At 28.5% G+C, this 23,548-nt stretch overlaps 1 protein-coding gene across 1 annotated transcript; it reads left to right on the top strand.

Annotated features, from left to right (window-relative positions):
* Positions 1 to 2,177: 2,177 nt before the first annotated feature.
* LOC134834088 (protein patched) lies at positions 2,178 to 23,023 on the top strand. The gene is made up of 6 exons (XM_063848633.1): positions 2,178 to 2,452; positions 17,984 to 18,176; positions 18,252 to 18,609; positions 19,273 to 21,311; positions 21,372 to 21,643; positions 22,146 to 23,023. The coding sequence occupies exons 1-6, from the start codon at positions 2,315 to 2,317 to the stop codon at positions 22,866 to 22,868; spliced, it is 3,723 nt and encodes a 1,240-aa protein (XP_063704703.1). The 5' UTR covers positions 2,178 to 2,314; the 3' UTR covers positions 22,869 to 23,023.
* Positions 23,024 to 23,548: the final 525 nt, after the last annotated feature.

Consider the following 23,548-nt stretch of genomic DNA (forward strand, 5'->3'; position numbering starts at 1 on the left):
CGACGACGACGACGACGTAAGAGAGACGTTAAAACATTATTGTTTTTTTATTTCCCTAGCTCATTGGCGGAACAACATAACGCGGGTGGTCCAATATCTTTACTTATTTCAATTTTTATTATTATTACACATATACATAATATCTCTATGTAGTGTAGTGATACACATACACACACATATGCAACTTTTTTCATAAAAGAGAAGAAAAACGATTAAAACTTCATACCGGGACTGTGTGTGGCTTTGAATAGTTTTTTTCCTTCCTTTAATTTAATTTTTTTTTTTAAAAATTTTTTTTAAAAAATTAAAAAAAAAATTTAATTTAATGCAAGAATTTGGATGATTTTTAAAAAATTTTATAAAAAAAAATATTTTTTTAAATCTAAAAAATTTAAAAAAAATATTTTTTTTTTTAATTTTTTAAATATTATTTTAACGAAATTTTCCTTAAAAATTGTTCTTAAAAATTATTTTTTTTTATTTGAAATTTTTAAAATTTTAAAAATTTTAAAATTAAAAAAAAATTCAATTTTTTTTTTAAAATTTAAAAATATTTTTTTATCTAAAAAAATTCAAAAAAATTAATTTTTTTAATTTAATTTAATTTTTTATTTTAATTTAAAGAAATTATCTTTTAATTTTTTTTTTTTTGAAAAATTATTTTATTTTTTTTTAAATTAAAAAAAAATATTTTTCTTTTAAATTTGAATTAATTTTAATTTTTTTTTTCAGATCGGATCCCATCCAAATCCCGTCCCTGTCGAAACATTTCTCTCCCAGCTCTCCGGTTTTTGTATCTCTCCACGTCAAACACGCACACCGATTCATTCAGAAAAGCGATCACTTTTCTCTCTTTCTCGATTATCAACCTACCTAAGATGGCCGACACACATTAAAACGTGTGATCATACAGAAAAATACCACTACAACGGCAACAAAAAGTCACACATATATGTGTTTGTACATAAGTAGATCGCTCAATTATTGCTGTGTTTCTTTCAACCTTCTTTTCCATTCAGTACCGCATCAACAGGTTTGTCTGTGTGTGCGTACGTTTAAGCTGCTGAGAGATTCTTTTATAACTTAATAATGTTATTAATATAATAGAGACGTACAATTATTATACATACGATCAGTTGTTCTTTGATCATCAAATGTTTAACATCGTTTTTCGAGAAACGAAGAATTAATATTTTTTTTTTGTTTTTTAAATTTTTTTGAGAGAACACAAGTCGAATAATTTCTTCTAAAATTCTTGAAGAATAAATATTATTAAAAATTAAATAAAATAATATTCCGCGATTAAAGTGAAGAAAAAAATTAAAACTGAAAAATTAAAAAATAATAAATAATCAAAAGACTGAATTCCTGTAAAAATTTAAAAATATTTACAAAAAAGTAAAAAATAATAAAAACAAAAATTAAAGTTGTTATTATAAAAACATTGCAAAAAAGGAAACAAAAATATTATTTAAAAAAAAATAATTTTCGGTGAAAATATTGAAAAACTAAACAAAAGTCCCAGCAATAATATAAAGACATCAAATATACTGTCAAGATACTCGTTTTTTTTTGTTAAAAGTGTTTGTGTGTGTATTTGTGTATCGCCAGTATATACAACAAAACGATTTCTCAAAAAATTCCTTGGTGGCATTTCTGTAATAATATAAAGAAATACACGCAGAGAGCTCGAAGTAAAAATATACTCAAAGAAAAGGAAAAAAAAATATGTTCTGTATCTGTATGTTGTAGTTGTTGTTGTAGTATTTTAACTAAAAATATATAATACGTACATACATTACTCGGCCTTTACACGAGAAACATCATCATCATCAACATCGAGCATAAGAAATAGTAAATTTTTTCCTGTAAACCGTATTTTTTATTTTATTATTTCGACTAAATTGTTGTAGCAGCGAGAAGTCGTCCAATAAAAAATTGTCTAAAAAGTGAAGTGAATCAGAAAAAAAATTTAAAATAAATAGAAATTTGTACACACAAAGTAAAAGTGTTGTTTGTGTGGGCGTCCAATAATTTCAAAAGAAAATAAAAAAAAGAAATAAATTTAGTTAAAAAATAAATAATAATAATAAAAAGGAGGAAATCTACTACACGAAACGGAAAGAAAGTGACAAGGAATAAATAAACAAAAAACAAACAATGGAAAAGATTAAAAAATAAATAAATTATCTAACACAAAAATAAAATTCATCCAATAATAATGAGTTACATAAAATTTCTGTTGGAGTGACATCGAAAAAAAAAACACAAAATATTTTTTTAAAAAACATAAAATTTAAATAATCGACAAAAAATGGTTGTACCCACCATGGAAACCCTGCCGAGGGTTCCCGACACCCACGGAGACAGCGTGGACGAAAAGTTATTTTCCGACTTATATATAAGGACTAGTTGGTTCGATGCCTCCATAGCACTAGATCAAATTGAAAAGGTAAGAAATTTTACATTTTTTAATAATAATTTGATGAATCATGAACCCTTTTTTGAGAATTGCCGGCTCGATATCTGTCAATAATTAATGGATGAGTTCAAACACGAACCGCGCGCCACCAAATTAGGATTTTATTAATTTATGATTCGCTTCTTCTCCATTTTTTGTCTCCTTGTGGAGCTTTTCTGACTATTTATGGTCAAAGTTAATTTAACTTTTTTTTTTTGCTTTCAATGAGAAACAATTGACTTTGAATAAACAAAGCCCTTAATGCCATTTTTGTAACAACAGTTTTTTTTTTGCTTTGTTTTGTGAAATAAAACGATATTTTTCACAATTTCACAGAACATTTTCAATAGTTCAAACAGTGAATTGCATTTAAAAATGGATAACGACCACCCTGTGGTTCTTTTGACTTTTTTCTTCATTTTTTTTTATTTTTTACGAATTGTACGAAGAAGTCGTTGTCGTCATGTACATCATGGACATCCTCAAACAGTGCATGAATGTAATGCATTGTTAATATTTTTTTTCTTCTTCATCATCTCTTCACCATGTTTGTATGGATCGAGTTTTGACGTTTTTTTTTCAAAGTCACCAGTTCGATCATGCTGTAACATAATTGTCATGTCTCACATGGTAAATGGAGTTGTACGTAAAATGGGAAATAACAATCGTATTTTGGGTATATCTCACACTCATACAGAGACAAAAAAAAAGTTTGTTAGATGAACTTTATGCTTTTGTTGGTCTGGCACGAAAATTCATAGAAATCGAGTTTTGGTCGAAAAGTCAGAATCAGGGATGACAAAAAATATTTAAATAATTATTTTTAAAGAAATTGAATTCAGTTTAGTTAAATTTAGTGAAATTTGGAATTTTTATTTCACATATTTTAAATTTTTGAACAAAAATAAATAATTTTAACATTTTTCTATAAAAATAAATAAAATTAAAATAAAATTCTAAGCATTTTATTTTTTTCTGATTTTTTCTTTCAAAATTGCAATAAAAATCTACAGAATTTGAAAAATATAAGTTTTATAATTTTTTAAAATAAAATTTAAGTTAATTAAAAAATAAAATTTAAAATTATTTAGAAACAGAAAAAACTTGAATTAAATTAAAAAAAATAAAATTAAATTAAAATTAAATCAATTAAATTAGTTTTTATATTTTTTAATTTAATTTTAAAAATTTCATAATTTTTTAATTAAAAATATCAAGGATTTTTAGACCAAAAAATGTACATTTTTTTATTTTCTTTAAAATTTTAATTGCTTCTAAAGAATTTAAAAATTTTTAAGATATTTTTTTTACCAACAAAATTTTTTACAAAGTTTCTTAATTTCATTGTAAATTTTTGTAAAATATTATTTAAATTTTCAAAATAAATTTATAAATATTTTTCCGTCCCTGATCAAAAAAATAATTCAAATGCAAGAATGATGCAAATTAGTGTCAAAAAGCTACGAAAATCACATTAATTTCCTCCCAATGCGTGCTTAGAACATAACTCATGAGATTAAAAGTCACAAGAAGAATAGAAAAAAAAGGTAATAGAGAACCTGAACCGACTGACAAACCCGATTTCCTATAATAAGAGGTGTCATTTGTATGGGAGGTCCATTTTAGAGAACCCCAGGACAAAAATGATGTGGCAATGTTGTGCGTCTCGACGTATATAATCTTATTAGGTACTCTATGATGTTACAAAGTCAGCTTAACAAACAGACATCTTAATTTTCTTCATTATACCAAAAAAAAAAAAAAATCCCAAGATATTTTTATTTAAAAAAGAATTAGATATTTATGTTATTTTTTTCTCTCTTTCTTCGTTTCCTAGATGGATAAAGTTAATTTGATTTTTTTCTCGTGTTCCATTTCTTTTTTATACGTTTTTTTTTCGGTGTGTCTCTCATACCGAGTCCATTACAAAAATGTGTATATAATAAATTTTGATTGATAATAAATTATGGTTTGGATATGGTTTTAATACGTTTATTACATGTTCCTTCGTTTTCGTTAAATTTTTGTTTTTATTTCTTAATTTTCTAGCGTTCCGTCAGTCGCTAGGCTTTGTCGTGATTAATCGCGCTCTATCACGTGCACACACTCAAATGTCCATCCTAGCGTTGATTAGACGGTGGTACCTGAGCTGTCTGTGTGTGAAGTAAACCTATTATACCTTTTACAGCTTTATCGTTGCTCGAACACACTTTCGGGCATATCGATCGCGCTCTATGAATATATATATTTAAATTAAGTTGTTAAAAGATTTTTTTTATTATTTAATAATATTTTATTGTTGTTTGTGTTATTGACTATTTTTTTTTATACTTAAGTACCACCAAGCGTTCGTTGATACGATCATGGGTGCGTTTTTGTTGATCATTGTTCGATACTTTTTTTTTCTCTGTGTTCCTCCATACTTGACCCAAACCCGAGCGATTAGATCTGCGTTTGGGTTTCGTCTTCATTCGGAATTCAAAGCACACAAACAACACTTTCACGCGCGTCGAACTAAAAAAATCAAATTCCTTGAGCCACATAATTTTTTTTCTGCCTTCAGGTGGGTCCAGTTTTTTTTTTAATAAAGCCATTGAAACTGAATTATGACAGTTGTATTATTTTAATAAGCCATTCAAGTTTGTACAACACACCTTGTCGATACACGGCACACAAAAAAAAGAGCAAAACACAGAAATTTGCTTATAAACTTTTCTCGCGTATATAAATGTCTTGTAAATGCGCGAGACGAGAGACACAATCACAATTCAAATCAATTCCATTCATATTATAATTTGATTGTTATTGCAATTATATTCGAGATTAATAAAGGATTTGAGGCATAAATTTGAATTTGGGGCTTTAAAGCTGCTTTTTTTCTTGTTGATTGCTTGAATTAGCTTTTGACGTCTTTCATCGCACGGGGTTTTATGTGATTTCGTCACTAAAGAAATTATTTAAATATTTTTTACAAAATTATCTCTGAAGTACAAATCTTATATTTTATTAAAAAAATAAAATATTTTATTCAAAAAATATATAAAAAAATTAAATAAAATAAAAAAAATTAATAAAAAAAATAAAATAAAAAAATAATAATAATAAAGAAATAAATAAAATAAAAGTATTAATTAACTAAAAAAAAATAATTCAAAAATTGAAATAATAAATATAAATATAATGGGGAAAAAATCTAATTTATTTAAAAATTTAATTAAAATTGGATTAAAATATTAAAAAATAATTAGTAAAACTCGTATAAAAATTTTTAAAAATTAATTTAAAATTTTTACAAAAATTATTTCTGAAGATTAAAATATTAAATTCATGAGATCTTTCAAAATAAAATATCTTAATGACGAATTTATTTGTTTAACAAAATGTAAAAAATTTGTCAATTTTTTTTATTAAAAAAATATTTTAAATATTTTTGAAAAATACCTTTTTTAATAAAATTAATTTTAAATTAATAAAAAAAATAATATTTAAATAATTAATTAAAATTAATTTTTGTTTTAATAAAAAAAAATAAGATATTAATAAACTTTTGGTAAAAATATTAATTTTACATAAATCTAAATTTTTTAAATACTCAAAAGTCACTTTTCTATTCAAAAACTTCTAAAAATGTCAAAAATCTACAATATTCTTGCAAAAATTTTCCACTACATCTTAGCAAGAAATGAAAAACAACTCACTTAATTAATTTCTTGTAAACATTTAAATTTTTTATTAACTTGCGGCGACGCGGCAACGACCATAATTCACATTTCCATTTATTCTAACATGTTGTACGCGCGCGCAAAACAAAAAAAAAAATAGCAACAAGTACAATAAAAAATAATAATAATATAAAGCAAGTGATGATGACGCCACACAGTTACACACAAAAGCAGGCGCAATTAATTAAATTTAAGTGGCATTGTTTGTCCGTATGTTTTGCGCAAAATAAATGCATAACGACTTGATTTATCTCGGAGTTCATGAAACGAAGTAAAAAATGGATAGACAATAATCTTTCTGTCCGCAAGGTATATCTCGTGTGTCATTTATTATATCCCCCGTTCTACTACGACGATGCGAGTAATAATAAAATATTTTCATTTAAATAAAAGACGACAAGAAAAATAATAATATCACATAATCCGCTTCGACAACGCAAGATCACACACAAAAAATGATCAAAAAACGGTGCAAGAAATTTTTTTCTATTTTTTTTTTTTTTTTTTTTTTGAATTAAATTATTACAATGTTGTTAGTGAGGTTCGTTAGAGATTTTTTCGTCTTGTTTTCGAAATGTTTTCCAGACTCACCTACAACAACAGGAAAAAAGCAAAAAAAAAATCTTACTACGATCGACGTCGACTAGTAGAGTAAGTTGGCATTTAAAGTCGACTCACAGAAATATTTATTATATATTTTATGTGCGGATATGTTTGTATGTGAGTTATATTAATGGTGATTTTCAAGACCTACCGCAGTGCCGTGATGCCGTATAATGTGTGCCATGTGATTATCATTTCATGTCTATTTTAAATGTCTGTACAACTGAACCGAGAAAAAAAAAGTATAAATAACTACATTATATTGAGTCGATATCTTTATTATTATTATTGTTATTTCTCTATAGACGTCGTCGTCGTTTTTTTCCTCTTCTCGCTTAACAAGCAACTTGACTCGATTCTCGAGTGACAAGAATTCTCGAGGCACTTCCTTTCACTTGAAATTTTTGTAAAGTCTCGCGCGTAGGATGATCGTTTCAAAACAAATAGTCCGAACTTTGACAAATTCCCCAAATATTTTTAATGGGTATTTTTGGAACAAAAAAAAAGTTAGGTATTGGTAATAAAAATAGCGTAGCGGCTGCCTAGGTGGTCCGTACAATTTTTTAGCGGTACGTTGTGCAGAGTGTTTGTGCGATGAAGTTCATGCAAAACATGGAATGAAACGCGCGCGCATTCAAAGTCCCCATAGACAATGCCGACGTCGCGCAGAAATGCAATCGTACACAAATAATCTACATACCTAATTAAATTCTTTAGGATTTACCATAAATAGAGTAAACACGTTGTTTGTGTTTTTTTTGTGTTATACGACCATATAAAGAGATCAGAGGTGGAATGCGATAGTAAAATGGCTCGAATTTTTATTTGAATTAAAATAAATTGAATGAAATAATTTAGAATTTTTTTTATAATATTTTTTTAAAATAAAATATTAAATTATTTAATATTTTAATAATATTTTAAACAAATTTAATTATTTTTTATTTAAATTAATTAAATAAATTTTTAATAATAAATTAAATTTATATTATTGTTTTATTTATGAATTTGAATTATTTTAATTAAATTTTTAAATATTCTTGATAAATCTAAATAAAAATTAGTTTAATTAAATTTTCAATATTTTTGCCTTTGAAAAAAGAATAATAATTAAATAAAAAAAAATTTTTTGAAAAATAATTAAAAACTTTAGATTTTTATTTAGATTATTTAAATGAATTTTAAGTAAATTTAATTTTCTTTTAATTTTAAACTTATTTAGTTTTTTTTTAATTTTAATCAAAATATTTAAATTTTAATATTTTATTTAAAAATATATAAAACATTAAATTATTTTTTTTAAAAATATTAAAATTTATTTTATTAAATTGAAATATTTTAAAAACATTCAAATGATTTTTTAAAAATATTTTTAATAAAATTTTAAAAAATTAGAAACAATAAATAAAATTTAATTTTTTTTTAATTAAATATTTTTTATTACAATTTTTAATGAAATTTAATTAATATTTTTATTAACGAATTTTAATTATTTTTAATTATTTTCATTAAAAATATTTTTATTTCAAAATTAATTCGTCCCTTTTCTCCACTCCACCCCTGCCCGAGATATGCGTTTGAAATAAAATTCACCGCCGATTTAAGCCACGACACACATATTTACACACGACCATTTTAATTTTTACATGGTTTCAATTTATCAATGGAATTAATAACATTTTAATTTATTTCTAATGAAAACATTTCAGCGTCTCTAGTTTTGATTATAAATAAAAGTTTTTTATTGCGCCAATATACTACTGGATTATTATTATTATTTCATTAGTGGAATGTCACCGACGACGACGTCGTTGTTGTGAATCATTCCTAATTAGGAGAGATTTTGTCATTGATCTAGTCGACGTCGTCGCAGAAAAAGTCGAGTCACAAAACCTGAATCAATAAAGAGAAATAATTCCACATCTCAATTCAACAGGAAAAAAAAGTTATTTTATAAAATAACAAAACTCGAATTGAACAACGTGAATGCAACGAATCTATTGAATTGAGACATTAGAGATCTCCCAGTTCGATTCACGACATAATAACTCTATTATAGTCGCTTTTTTCCTCTATGTGTGTATATGTTGCATGGCAAACTGGTGCAGTTACGTTTAAAATATATATGTTTAATAAAAGCAAAACAACAACAACAACAATGTTGAAATATTTTTCCTACATTTCTTTTCACACAACATTCGTCTCTCTTTTTCTCTCTCAAAGTTGAAGCGAGGATCGAATTTTTTTCTATGTATTGGTGAATGAAAAAAAAATATCTGTTATTATTATTATTTTGTATCAAATTTAATTTTTGGGATCGCTCGCTTGGTAGACCATCACTGTTGAAAGGTCCTGTCGTTCATTTTATATTTTTGCTCACCATAAAAACGAACATCTGTCGATTTTTCCAAAAAAAAATTATTTGCCTCTAAATTTTGTGTCCGAAAAAATTTATGAACCACGTTGCAAACATTTTATGTTGTAACGATCGAAAAAGATCAAAAAAAAAATTGTTTATGTTGAAAAAATTTTTTTTTTTATTTTAATAAAAAAGCGCCAATGCACGGTATCGGACTTTGTTTATTTACAATTCGCTTAAAATGTTGTCGAGTAAGTAATATTAAAAGCAAGCAGCAGCAACTACACAGATAAATCGAGAAAATACGAGAACAGCGAAATAATGAAGACATCAAAGTCAGTAAACTTGAGGCTGTACGGCGCGGCGGCGGCTTGTGTGTGGTTCTGTGGTCGACACATAAATGCATACAGTTGCAAAAAAAAAAATTATATTGTTCGCGGTGGTGGTAAAGTAGCTGCTGCTGACCGTTGTTTATTTTTATGTTGCAGTTCGCGACATAAAATAATTATTTTTTGCGTGGGTTAATATTTATTGTTCGACACTTTCTTTTATTTTTTTTATCTTAATCGACTCGAATTTTGAAGTTTAAAAATTATTTACGGCAAATGCAAACTCCTTTTGAACTGCAATAACCTCCACGTTTGCCCCGGAAGACGCAATGAGTGGCACATGGCGCGTGATTCCAACCCAATCCGCTCAGTAAATCACATGTGGCTCTCTTAACTCGATGGGATTCTACCAGATTTAGTGTTGACGGATGTTCTGGAGTCTCTTCCAAGTCAAATAAGGGTTGGGCTTCGTCATCGAAATCGAGTCCGACTTGTGGATAAGCACTGATGACCATCAAAGTGGCGGCGATTAAGGCAAAACTGATGAAAAAACGCATTTTTATTTAAAATTTAATATTTTTTTTAAATAATTTATTGAAAATTGCACTTTTTGAAGTGATTCAAAGGATTTCTTAGTGATACTGATACCTTTGTCTCAGAAAATTTCTTCTTTTATACCAATCCAAGTGATTATCTCGGGGATTCCTCTAAGTAAGAAGTTCCATAGAAGAAAAAAATCACCAAACTTCATCAAGTTATTTTTTTTTTCTTATTTATTATTTATGAATACAAAGAAACTCACGACCGCTCGTTTAAAACAAGCGTACTAAGTGAATCCCCAAACACTCGTTATTGAGTCGCTAATTTGTTACGCGATAATGAAAGGCAATCAGTGCATGTTTAACGACGTTATCAGGGACAAACACACGCGCCCGGCATACAGTAGCCGCCATAAATGCCGTATTTCTGAATGCAGTAGGCCTCACACACGAAACTTATGTAACTGCCATCGGAGTTCACGTAACATAGTGTCATGGGAGCCCATGCTTGAGACACTTTTAAGAAGAAAAAAAAAATTTTTATTGAATTTTTTTAAAAAATTAATACTTACCAACTGGATCTTGAGCCTCGATTTTATTAAAAACACTTAAAAAACCTAAAATTAAAATAATTATTAATTTTTTGTTCATGATTAAATAATTTATTTCTCGGTATAAAATCGAAATGAAACATTTTTCATCGATTTCAAGCCTTTTAATAATAATTTCTACCCATTCAAGGCAAATATTTACTATTTTAATATTAATTCAATTGTTTCGCATCCTGTAAAAAATTTTTTTACTCATTCATCGCGACTCACAGATCACAAAAGTCTCGCATTTCATTAAAAAAATAAAAAAAAAAATTAAATGCCGCTTTTGATCTGATTCCAGGAATCCAAATAAAACGAAACTTCCTGATCACGTCCCCGCAACATCGTCGCTGCCATGAAAATAATATCTCACAAAAATAATCTCTCGCTAAAAATTTTCATGTAAGACAAAAAAAAAGAATTATAAAAAAATAAACAATTTGCCGCATATCAAAATCATTCTGTCATTCATACAAATTAAACAAATAAATAAAAAAAAAGCGAAAAAAAATTCACCGCAGACAATTTGTTTGGCAAAACGACGTTTCATTTACTGAACGGGGAGCAAGTAAATCAGCTAATCATTTTTGAATCTCTTTGCTTATTTAAAATGCAAGAAAATAAAAAAAAAAACGGTGTGGCATCGTGCCACCGGAGAAGACGAATGATACATTAAAATATTAATAAAAAATTTTTTTTTTGTTTTTTTCATTTCTTCTTGGGCTCAAAAGGTTTTTTTTCTTTATCATTCATGTCGTCAAGCGATTCAAAAAAAAAATTATTTCGAAAAAAAAAACAATGAACCTCATTGTCTTACATGGGTGATGATATGACAGAAAAAAAATGACTGAAATCGCTTTTTAAACGTCCATAAATGTATAAAATTTTAATATTAATATGTTTGATTACGTTTAAATAAATATTTAGAGATGTTAACATGAGATAACAGGCCACTGTAAAAAAAAATCGCGTCATCATGTGTTTTGTCGGTACGTTTGCTTTGAAGGCACTTTGTTTGCAATTATTATTTGCCTTATCAGTAATTATTCTGTAAAACATGGGAAAATGCTCTACTTGGACGTAAACAAGACTACTGTTCGTCAGCAGCAGAAAAAAAAAAACAAAAAAATTAAAATTAAATCAAAATTCAATCGTAGATCACCGTTGAATGTTTAACCATTCAAAAAATTTGAATAATTTTGCAATTAAATAATTAAAAGCAGGAAAGAAGAAAGACATTTGGCGGCAGTGTCTCTTCACAAAAAAATGTCGATCTACAACTCTGGTGAACCATTTCATTCATATCTCATTGATTTAATTGGAACGAGAGTATTTTCACAGAGATTGAGATAACGTTTTTTTTTCGATTTTATTATTATTAGTAGTAGAAGTAGGTTTTAATCGTCTTTAATGATGCGATCATGTAAATATGTTGATCAATCCTTGTTGATGATGATGATGATCGACGAACTCTTATCTCGTCTTCGTCTTTTTTTGCTTTTTTTCTTCTCTTTTTTTTTTATTTGAATCAAAGAAGAGTTGAAACGAAACATAATCTCTGTAATTTTTTGTGTGTATAAAATTTTGCACCTGTTGGGTTAAAAAAAATATTCGCTTGCAGGTAAAAAAAAAAGTTTTTTATTATTTTTTTTTTCATTGTATGAAGAAATTATTTTTTATGTACCTGTAACGACGTCCCTGGGTGTTTTTTTTGGTCTCCTTGAAGCTCTGAAATTTTGTGGAAATTTAAAATTTAATAAAAAGTTATTTTTGCAACGTCGTTGCAAGTTTGAGAATGAAAAAAGGGCTCAAGACGTATCATAAAACAATAAAATTCAAGCAGCGCAAGTTTTTTCATAGAAAAAGGCAATTTTAAGGCATTTTAAAGCATTTGAAGGCATTTCAAGGCAAAATAAATAAATTTCATGGAACACACAGAAATCCTGATTGAAATTTATGTTTATCTCTCGTTTCATCTCTGGAAAAAAATATTTTATGAAATAAGACATCTTGCATGTCTTATGATTGAATGCATCTGGATTTGCGTTGCATGTTGCGAGAAATTCTCTGAAATAAATACCCTGCGGTTGGTAAATTTTTTGGATGAAAATTTAGTTTAACTTAATTTGTTGTAATTCGTCTGGCGCGATATTGAATAATATTTTTATTTAATTTTTTTTATTTATTTTTTCATTTTAATAAATAAAATATTTTAATTAATTAAAAAAATTATTAATTTAAATAAAACAAAATATTTTTATTAAGTTAATAAAAAAAAATTATTAAAAAATTAATTTTAAAATTAAAAAAAAATATTTTAATTTTAATAAATTTACAAAAAAAAATAATTTAATTAATTAAAAAAATGTATAATTTAATCAACTTAAAAAAAAAAATAAAATATAATTGAATTAATTAAAAAAAAATAAAATTTGAAGTTAATTTTAAATATTTTTAAAAATTAATAAAAAAAATAATTTTAAGTTCTTATTATTTTTTATTTAAATATTTTATCAAAAAAAATATCGATAAATTGAAATTTGCTACTCATTACAAAAAATAACTGAAAGTGACTTTTAACACTTTTCACGAAAGAGAAAGCCAACAAAACAATGAAAACTCATCAAATCAAATCAAATCTTGAAAGTTGTTCAAATCAATGCTGAGAGAAGAAAAAAAATCAAACAACAAACAGTAATAAAGTCATTAAATGTTTTGTTTGAGTTTTTCTCTCATCTCGTAAATCGATGATATCCATAACAAAACAACAACTCTATAAAATATAAAATACAAAAGAGGAAAAAAACGCGAATATCTTGAAGAAATGTAAGCGAGATTGTAAAGATGAAGAATACAAAACGTGCCTTTAATGTTGCGAGAGAGTATAGAAGAAGCACGGTAATTAGATTAGCTGCGGTTGTTTTTCTCTTCGACCATATAAGTGTACAACGTGTTTTATTTTTTTTTTCGTTGCTCAGGTATGTGTAAGCGGCAAACACTGAAATAATTGAGTTATTTTGATGTTTTTTTGATTATTATTATTATATTATGACGAGCGATCGGTGAACACCATATATGGATGCGGGCATCAGTCATAAGCCCAAACAAAAGGAGTTAATAAAGTTATTATTTTGTTAGAAATGGTTCTTCTCCGACATCGTTTTTTTTTATCAACTTTGTTTTCAAATTATTTAAAAAAAAAAAACTTTGCTACTGTTGCTACCTAAATTGCAAGAAATTTGTCATCATCGGCCACCACATGTTGCATGTCCTTTTTCTTAAATAAATATTTTTTTTTAAATATTTAAAATCCAGTTGAAGTGGAACAACCACAAATATTTTCATGCTACATTACACACATTCCGTTGATACAGTTTTGAGCACACCACAACGCGGTATCACCGCACACAGATTTTTATTATAAAATTTTATTTTATTACACATGGACTCTCTGTGTGTGTATCAACAACATGAATATATTAATTACTGGTTGTATGTTGTGTGGTCAAATTAATTTTCTACTTGATTAACTCAATACACACACACAGTGTTGTAATTTTTGTAAAAAAAAATATTTTTTGCATTTTTTTGTGGTTAATAGAAATAGTTCTGAAAAAGTTTTTTAATTTAAAACTAAAACTTTTTATTTAAAAAAAATTCTTTAAAATAATAAATTCAAATATTTTTATTAAAATAAAATTTAATAAAATTAAAATAAGTTATTTAAAAAAAATATTATTTTTTAAATAAAAAAATATTTTAAAAAAAAGTTAAATATTTCATAAAAAATATTTTCAAATAAAGCTTTGAAATTTCACAAAAAAAAAAAATAATAATTTTTGTAAAAACAAAATATTTATTTTTAAAATAAAATTTAAAACTATAAAAAATTTTTAAATTATTTTTTTAAAACAAAAAAAATATTTTATTTTTTTTAAATTATTATTTTAACAGATCATTATTTTTTTTTTAATTAATTTTTTATAATTATTTAATAAATTAATTAATAATTTATTTTTAAGTATTTTCCTTTTTTATTTTGGTTAAAGTCTAATTTTTTTTAAGTCAAAATATAATTTTAAAATAATTTTACTCAAATTTAAATCAATTTATTTTTTTTTAAATTTAAATTTAAGGCAAAAAAATTTTTGCAGCCCTGATAGTTCAAAAAAAAAATTTTTTTTTCAATCTTCCTCGTAGGATTGCCTCAAATGTCTTAATTAACAAAAAACCGAGTCCCTCCCCGAAATCCAATGAATTATTATCACTACATTTGTCATTAAAAAAATCAAGTGTTTGTGTCGTCGGCATTTGTCAAAAGGCAAGACTTTCTTTCAACATCATCATCATCATACTAGACATTATTCATAGAAGACAGAAAAAATACAGAGAAAAACAAAATTAAGCGTGGTGCCTTTTTTATAAAGAAAAAAAATGTATCTTAATTTTTTTTGACCTGCCTGTGAGCGAGCGAGCACAAAGTAAATGTGTAACGTTCGATAATGATAATAATGGAGGCAAACTATCGTGCTGGAGACCTCATAGACAACAACTGACCACACACAAAAAATGCCGTATTTCTCTCGAAAAAGGAATTAAAACGAAAAAGGTAGTAGTGACAGGTAACAAGTCAATCTACATCAAAAAAAAAAAATACTTGAAGAAAATGACAACTTCATTAATTTTTTGTTGAAAACTCTCTAGGAGCTTTAATCCTCAAATCCGTGCACAGAAAAATGCTTCGAACAAAAAAAAAAATAAAGAAAAAATACAAATTACCCGAGACAAATGCCGATCAATTGTTTCGTCTGTGTATTATTAGACGTCGGCACCTTTTACCGGTAAAAATGCCTTTTGTGCTGTATTTCGGTGCTGATTACATAATAAAAGAAACGGAACGACTAATGTGGTTTCTTGCGCTCAAATTGCCCACTCGTTTTTTTTTTTTTTTTGTTAAAAAAAAATTTTAAAAAATAATTTTCCGACAAACAAATTGAACAACAGAAAAAATGAAGACATTAAAAAATCAATTGAATTCAGTACGAAAAATGAACAAAAAATCGGTAATGACCGGTTAGTATTGAGAACATTGAGAATTATTGTAAATTTTCGTAAATTGAGCCATTAGACACGCACGCAATTTTTTTTGTTCGATTTTCTATCGGCAACGGTGAGAAAATTTGGAACATTTAAAAGAAGAATGAGGAAGCTTGACCCGTTTTTTGTTACTTTTTTTCAAAAAAAAAAAAAAAGTAAAGCACAGAAACTCACCAGAGCGATGATTAATTAGTCCATCGTTCGAAAATACAGAAAAAAAAGCGAACACAAAAAATTAAGATATCAGATTACACGAAGGTGAGCGACAACCTTCTTTCTTACCTGATCCGATCCGCATCTCATAATTCATTTTTCATGTTGCTCGATCAGAGTTACATGATTGTGTTTGGCTTCTGTTTTACTCCGTATTTCATGTTTTTTAATGCCTTTGCCATCGATTACATAATTCGTTTATTCAATAAATTAATTAATGATGTTTGGGTGATTTTTGGACCAACTGCGAATTGAGTGAGATACGGCAAACGGAGGATTTCCCATCGATTTTTTTGGATGACGGACATGTTCAATGAGCTAAACTTCTGGTATTTCGTCTTTTTTCTTCTGAGGTGAATGAGCGTCATCCGGTGTTTGCATAACGTGCTCAAGATGCGGCACTCGTCTTTCACTTTAATCTTCACCACAAATATTTTTTTTTTTCAAAAACTTTGGCAAATACTAATTTTTATTCGTAATCACTTGAAAAAATTATTTATCTAGCGTTTTTCCTGAGTTAAATCTCGAGTTAAACGCGAGTGAAGAGTTAATTGTGTGAAATATGAAAGGAATTTTAACTGCAAATTCTCGCTAATGGAGTTTAAGGCTAGGCAATCAATCTCTTTAATGTGATGGGTGTAATGGAAATGTGAAGAAAAAAGATGATCTACGATGTGTTTCGTTTTACATTAGAAATTGCTTTGGTTTTGTGGGCTTCAATTTGTGTGCGCAGAAACAGGTTTGAGCAACGTGATTGATTGGTCACTTGCGGCGGTGATTGCTTCACGATAGAAATGCAAAGACTTTTTCTATTTTATGATTTTTTTTGTGTAAAGGGCATTCCAAATTTATTTAAAAATTTTTGTCCCAGAGAATTTTTTTTATTTAAAAAAAGTTTTTTACATAAAATAAAAAAAATTAAAAGAAATTTAATCGTCAAAAAATTAAATAAATTTATTTAAATTAATTAAATTAAATTTTATATAATTTTATTATTAAATAAAAAATATTTAAATAAATTATTATTTAGTAACTTTGTGAAAAATATTTGAAAAAAAATAATTTTTAAAATTTTAATTAAAAAAAAAAATTAAAAAAGATTAAAAAATATATTTTTAAATAGTATATGGTATTAAAAAATTTCCGAAATTGTTTTTTAAAAATTATTTTAAATTAGAAAATAGAATTTAAATAAAAAATTAAAAAAATATATTTTTTTATTATTTTTTTCCTAAATTTAAAAAGATAAAATAATTAATTATAAATACTTAAATTAAAAAATTTAATAAATAAATTTTGTGAAAAATATATAAAAAATTAATTAAATTAAATTAATTTAAATAATCAAATATTTTTAAAAATTATACTAAAATTTATTCTTTTAAGTCTAATGCATTTTTTAAAATTAAAGCTGAAAATTTTTCAGCCCTGTTATTTTTGTCATATTAAATTTCCGACTTTTTAATGATAAAAAGTTGGAAATTAAATTTGATTCAGCCTCACAATTCAATTTTTTCATGTAAAGGGCACTCACAAAACTTTTAAAAGTTACTCATTCATGCGTTTGATGCCCACACATCTGCGGATGTTCTTTCTTTACACGACGACATATAAGGATTTTAGTGTAATGTAATGTAATATTAAGAGAAAAAATATGTTTTAAAAAACCCACATAAAAATCCGAACCAACAACAATGTTTGTACAACTCAATCACCGCGCTCGACGATTTTTTTTTTCATTTACTTTTTTCGAGTTTTGTAAATAAAACGAGGAGAGAAGAACACGAAAACCAGTAGTCCATTGATCATGTTTATTCATATTTGTGTCTGAATGAGACGCATAAAGGAAAATAAACAATAAGAATGATTTGATACTAATGCTCTGAATTACTAATTTAAGAGAAACAAAGTTAATTATGTTGTAAGTCCGAGTTATGATATTGTTATGACGCTGTCTGATTGACTCTCTGGCGTCAGTTTCATGGGCGTTGTTGAAAAAATCTTCAAAAAAAATTTTTTCGAGAGTACTTGAATCTAATGAATTTTTTTTTATTTTTTTCTTTGCAGGGCAAAGCACGAGGGAGACGCTCCGCCGTGTATATGCGATCAGTATTTCAATCACATTTATATAATTTAGGATGTTCCATACAAAAGCATGCGGGCAAAGTATTATTTGTAGCAATATTAGTCTTAGGTTCATTTTGTGTCGGTCTGAAGAGTGCAACTGTGCATTCCAAAGTGCATCAACTATGGATACAAGGTAAGATTTCACAAAAAAAATATTTCAAGAAAAGAGTTTTTTTCTAACTTCCGTTCCTTTTTTGTGAAAAAACAGAAGGCGGACGACTAGAGGAGGAATTAAAGTACACACAAAAGTCATTAGGCGAAACAGATTCATCGACGCATCAATTACTAATACAGACACCGCACGATCCCGACGCATCAGTATTACATCCGCAAGCATTATTGACACACTTGGATGTCTTGAAGCAGGCAATTTCCGTTTCGATTTACATGTATGACATACAGTGGAGCTTGAAGGACATGTGCTATTCGCCCAACATTCCGAGTTTCGAGTCGCATTACATCGAGCAGATTTTCGAGAATGTGATACCGTGCGCGATAATTACGCCGCTCGATTGTTTCTGGGAAGGCAGCAAATTGCTGGGACCTGAATATCCAGCTCATATACCGTAAGTTTCTAAAATCAGTTCAATTAAAACTCAAAAATTTTTTTTTTCAATTCAAAAACTAAAAAAAATAAATAAAAAAAATTGCGAAATTAAGCATTTTTTGCTTAAATATTTTTTAAATTGTCAAAGTTGGAGTCAATTATGAATTTTTTTTTATAAAAAATATCATAAACCGTAAAAACCTATAATTTTTTTTTGTTGGATTAATTTAAATTAAAAAATTTAAAAAATAAATTCTAAATAAAAATAAATAAATAATTAAAAAATATTTTAATATATTTTTATTTAAAATTATTTAATTATTTTAAATTATTTTAATTAAATTTTATTATTTAAATTTTATTTTTATTTTTTTAAATTTAATTTTATTATTTTTATGTGTTAAAATCGTAAAAATTAATATGAAAAAAATCATAGATTTTTATTGTGATTTTTTGAATTCTAAATAAAAATTGGTTTAATTTTAACATTGAAATTTTTAACGAAAATTAAAAAAAAAATGATTAATTAATTTTTTAAAAATTTTCATTATAAGAATTTTTTTGAGTTTTGATTTTTTTAAATTTTATTTTTAATTTTTGCTTTTTTAATTTTATTTTTTGAGTTTCTGTTTAAATAATTTTCTAAAATTTTTACTAATTAATTTTTAATTTTTTTTTTCAGTGGCTTAAAGGAAAAAGTACAATGGACGAGTCTCAATCCCCAATCGCTACTCCGACAAATCAAAACAATGGACTACCAATTTCCCTTTGACACGCTCGAGCAATATATGAAACGTGCTGGCATCTCAACGGGCTACATGGAAAAGCCCTGTCTCAACCCAAAAGACCCACAATGTCCATCCAGCGCTCCAAACAAGCAAAATTTATCGCCTCCTGACATCGGTGCTTCACTCACGGGCGGCTGTTATGGCTTCGCCTCGAAATACATGCACTGGCCCGAGGAACTTGTCGTTGGAGGAGTCACGCGAAATCGCACACGTCACGTCAAAAAAGCAAAAGCCCTGCAAACGGTCATTCAATTGATGGGCGAACGCGAGATGTACGATTACTGGATGGATCATTACAAAGTTCACCACATTGGATGGAGTCCGGAGAAAGCTGCGGAAATTTTGAATGCGTGGCAGAAGAAATTCTCGCTTGAGGTGCACAAAATTATGCATGCACAAATCGCATCGAACGCTTATGACGTATTTGCCTTTTCCTCGGCTGCCTTGGACGATATTTTGGGAAAATATTCGAATCCGAATCCAATTAGTTTGGGAATTGGTGTCGCGGCGATTTTATTGTACACGGGCTTTGTTTTGTACCGCTTCAAGGATAAAGTGAATAGTCAATCGGGAGTCGGAATTGCTGGAGTAATCTTAATTGGAATCACAACAGCAGCTGGACTTGGTTTTTGTGCGCTTTTGGGTATCGCTTTTAACGCGGCAACCACTCAAGTTGTGCCTTTCCTCGCTTTGGGCCTCGGAGTCGATCACATTTTCATCCTAACTCATGCCTATGCCGAAAAAGATAACAACGACCAAGCGGGACAAGTACTCAAAAAAGCCGGTTTGAGCGTTTTATTCAGCGCTGCCTCAACTGCGGGAGCATTTTTCACCGCAGCACTCATCCCAGTACCAGCTCTTCGTGTCTTTTGCTTGCAAGCTGCCATTTTGCTGATGTTCAATCTCGCTGCGGTGCTTCTTATCTTCCCTGCCATGGTGTCACTCGACTTGAGACGACGTCGCGCCAAGCGTTCTGACATTTTCTGCTGTTGTCTGCCAGCTTTAAACATTCATCAGATGGAAAGTGCGCAACGTGGCGGCAATCAACAAGACGAATCGCTCATCGGATGCGCCGAAAAGGATTGTCTCAGTTTCTCGTTGACAAAATTCGCTGGAAAATATTATGCGCCATTCATTACAAAAGGTCCCGTTAAGGCACTTTCGATGCTTTTGTACATCGGAGTCGTCGCATGCTCGCTTTTCGCCGCGATGAACCTGCCCGACGGCTTGGAACTCACGGATTTGGTGCCCCAGAGCACGGACGAGCACAAATTTCTCAATGTCCAGGGCAAACTTTTCGGGTTCTACAGCATGTATGCCGTGACGCAGGGCGACTTTGAATACCCGACGAACCAAAAACTGCTGCACGAGTACCACGAAGCCTTTGTTCGCGTGCCGCACGTCATCAAGAACGACAATGGCGGTCTGCCGGAATTCTGGTTAAGTTTGTTCCGTGACTGGTTGATTAACTTGCAAAAGGCATTCGATCGCAATTATCGCGAAGGTCGCATCACGCAAGAACGCTGGTACGCAAATGCCAGTGACGATGCCATTCTTGCCTATAAATTGCTCGTGCAAACCGGGCATGTCGATAACCCGATTGACAAAAGTCTTGTGACGCAAAATCGCCTTGTCGACTCGGAAGGAATCATTAATCCGAAAGCTTTTTATAATTATTTGTCGGCTTGGGCGTGGAATGATGCCTTAGCTTATGGGGCATCGCAGGGCAACTTGAGACCTGTGCCACGCGAATATTTCCACTCGCCCAACGAATACGAACTGAAAATCCCCAAAAGTGCACCGCTGACATACTCACAACTGCCATATTACTTGCACGGATTGAGCGATACGACAGAGATCAAAACGCTGATTGGACAAATTCGGGAGTTGAGCGAACGATTTGAAGCACGTGGGCTTCCCAACTATCCTTCTGGTGAGTTTTAAGCTGAAAATTTTCTTAAAACTTGATTTTAATTTTTTTTTTAATTTTTAGGAATTCCATTTTTATTCTGGGAACAATACATGAGTCTCCGTCCTTGCCTGTTGAAAGCGCTTGCTTTTGCGCTCATTGCTGCCTTTTCGTTAGTTGGATCGCTGCTTTTGTCTGTGTGGGCTGCCTTGTTGATTGTTTTCAGTGCAGTCACGATGCTGATTCAACTGTTGGGCGTAATGATCATTTTGGGCATCAAGTTGTCGGCGATTCCCGCAGTAATCTTAGTTGCCAGTGTTGGTATTGGCATTTGCTTTACTGTTCACATTTCATTGGTAAGTTTTGATTTTCATAAAAATTTAATATTTTTATTTCAATTTTTGTCACTTTGCTTCTGATTTTGATAAAAAAAAATTTTAATATTGTTACTAAAAAAATAATTTAAATTATTTTTTTATTTTTTTAAAAATATTTTAATTTTTTTAATGAGAAATTTTGAAAAATAATTTTTTGATTTTTTTTATTTTTTTTTTATTTTATTTTTTTTATTGAAAAAAATTATTAAAAAAAATAAAAGAATTTTGAGTTAAAATTTTAAAATAAAGTAAATAAAAAATAAAATAAAATAAAGTTTTTTAAAATTTAATTAAGTAAAATTTAATTAATATTTAGAAGTTTGATTAAAACTCAAATATTTAATTCTCAAAAACTTCCAAAAAATATTTAAAAAAAATTTTATTAAAATTCTTGAGAAAAAAATTGAAATAATTAAATTTAATCGTTTAAATTAAATTTTTGATGAATATTTTACTTACAATTTTATTTTTTTCTCAATAGGGCTTCATAACTGCCATTGGAAATCGTGATCGCCGCATTCGTCTCGCACTCGAGCACTCATTGGCTCCCGTCATCCATGGCGTACTGACATCCACGCTAGCTGTCCTCATGCTGTCGACATCTCCCTTCGAGTTTGTCGTGCGTCACTTTTTGTGGCTGCTGCTCTCTGTAATGCTAATTGGTGCCGTAAACGGTCTCTACTTCTTCCCCATCCTCCTGAGTCTCGTGGGACCGGGTGCCGAAGTAATTCCGCTGCAATACGCAAACCGCATATCGACTCCGTCCCCACCGCCAAAGAGAATTAACAAACAATATTTAAATAAACCATTGATTGTAAATGCCAAACGAAGTTCCTCCTCATCATCCTCACGTTCATGCAATAAATCACATCATTATCATAGTAAAAATACAAATGTACATAATAACGAGCCATCACTCACCACAATTACCGAAGAGCCACAATCATGGAAGAGTTCCGTGTCGTCAATCGCATCGGCCAACGACAACAACAACTACGGTGGCATCGATATGGGCACGCAACGTGCCAGTCCCGAGCTGCAAAGTATCGTCTTGCAGCCCGAAGTCACGGTCGAAACGCATCAGAATGGCGACATGAATGGCGGCACCAAAGTTACCGCCACCGCCAACATCAAAGTCGAACTTGTGACGCCGGGACGTGCCACTTCCACAAGTAACTCATCACGCACAAAGTATTCTAGTTAACACGTAGACCTTACTTAGTAGAGAACTTTTGTACATAGCCCGTTTTACACTGGAAAATAAAACACGAAAACTCCCTTACTAAACTTAATTAGCGCACTAAGAAAAAAACACAAAGAAAAATTGTAAAGACTTTATCTTCTAAACGTATTCGGTTACCACAAACTTTGTAACTTAATTTTATAAAAAAATACAAAAATATTTAGTAGGCGTAGGAATTCTCTTGTCACTATTTTTTTTTCTACATGAAAATATTTTTAAGTTGAAAATTCATACAGTAATTTTGTACCTATAAAATTTTTTCTTAAAAAAAAATTAAAAAAATAAAATCTAGCTCTTAAAAGTATACAAAAAACACAAAATGGATATTACGATATTATTATTTATTGCATTTAGTATCTAAGTTGGGTTACCTATTAAAACTTAATGAACAAACAAGCAAAAAATTGTAAATTAAATTTAGTGAATGACTTGAAAATCGAAACAAAAGAGGACTATTAATTTATAAGGTTATCGTGTGTTTAAATATTTTGTAATTTTTTTAGAGAGTATTTTATATAAATTGAATGAGAATAGCACAAAAAAGAATAAATTTTTTGTAATTTTTGTACGAGAGCAATAAAACTTAAAGATTTTAGCGTGTAAGAGTGTAGAATATTAAAAAAATATTAGGAACAAAAAAA

Source organism: Culicoides brevitarsis, chromosome 1 (assembly GCF_036172545.1).
Source record: "Culicoides brevitarsis isolate CSIRO-B50_1 chromosome 1, AGI_CSIRO_Cbre_v1, whole genome shotgun sequence".
NCBI lineage: Eukaryota > Metazoa > Arthropoda > Insecta > Diptera > Ceratopogonidae > Culicoides > Culicoides brevitarsis.

Bases quoted from the DNA above. Each gene is read 5' to 3' on its own strand.
- LOC134834088 (XM_063848633.1), top strand. From the start codon at position 2,315: ATGGTTGTACCCACCATGGAAACCCTGCCGAGGGTTCCCGACACCCAC. The intron at 18,610-19,272 runs GTAAGTTTCTAA...TTTTTTTTTCAG, and splicing joins GAATATCCAGCTCATATACC to TGGCTTAAAGGAAAAAGTAC. The intron at 21,312-21,371 runs GTGAGTTTTAAG...TTTAATTTTTAG, and splicing joins GCTTCCCAACTATCCTTCTG to GAATTCCATTTTTATTCTGG.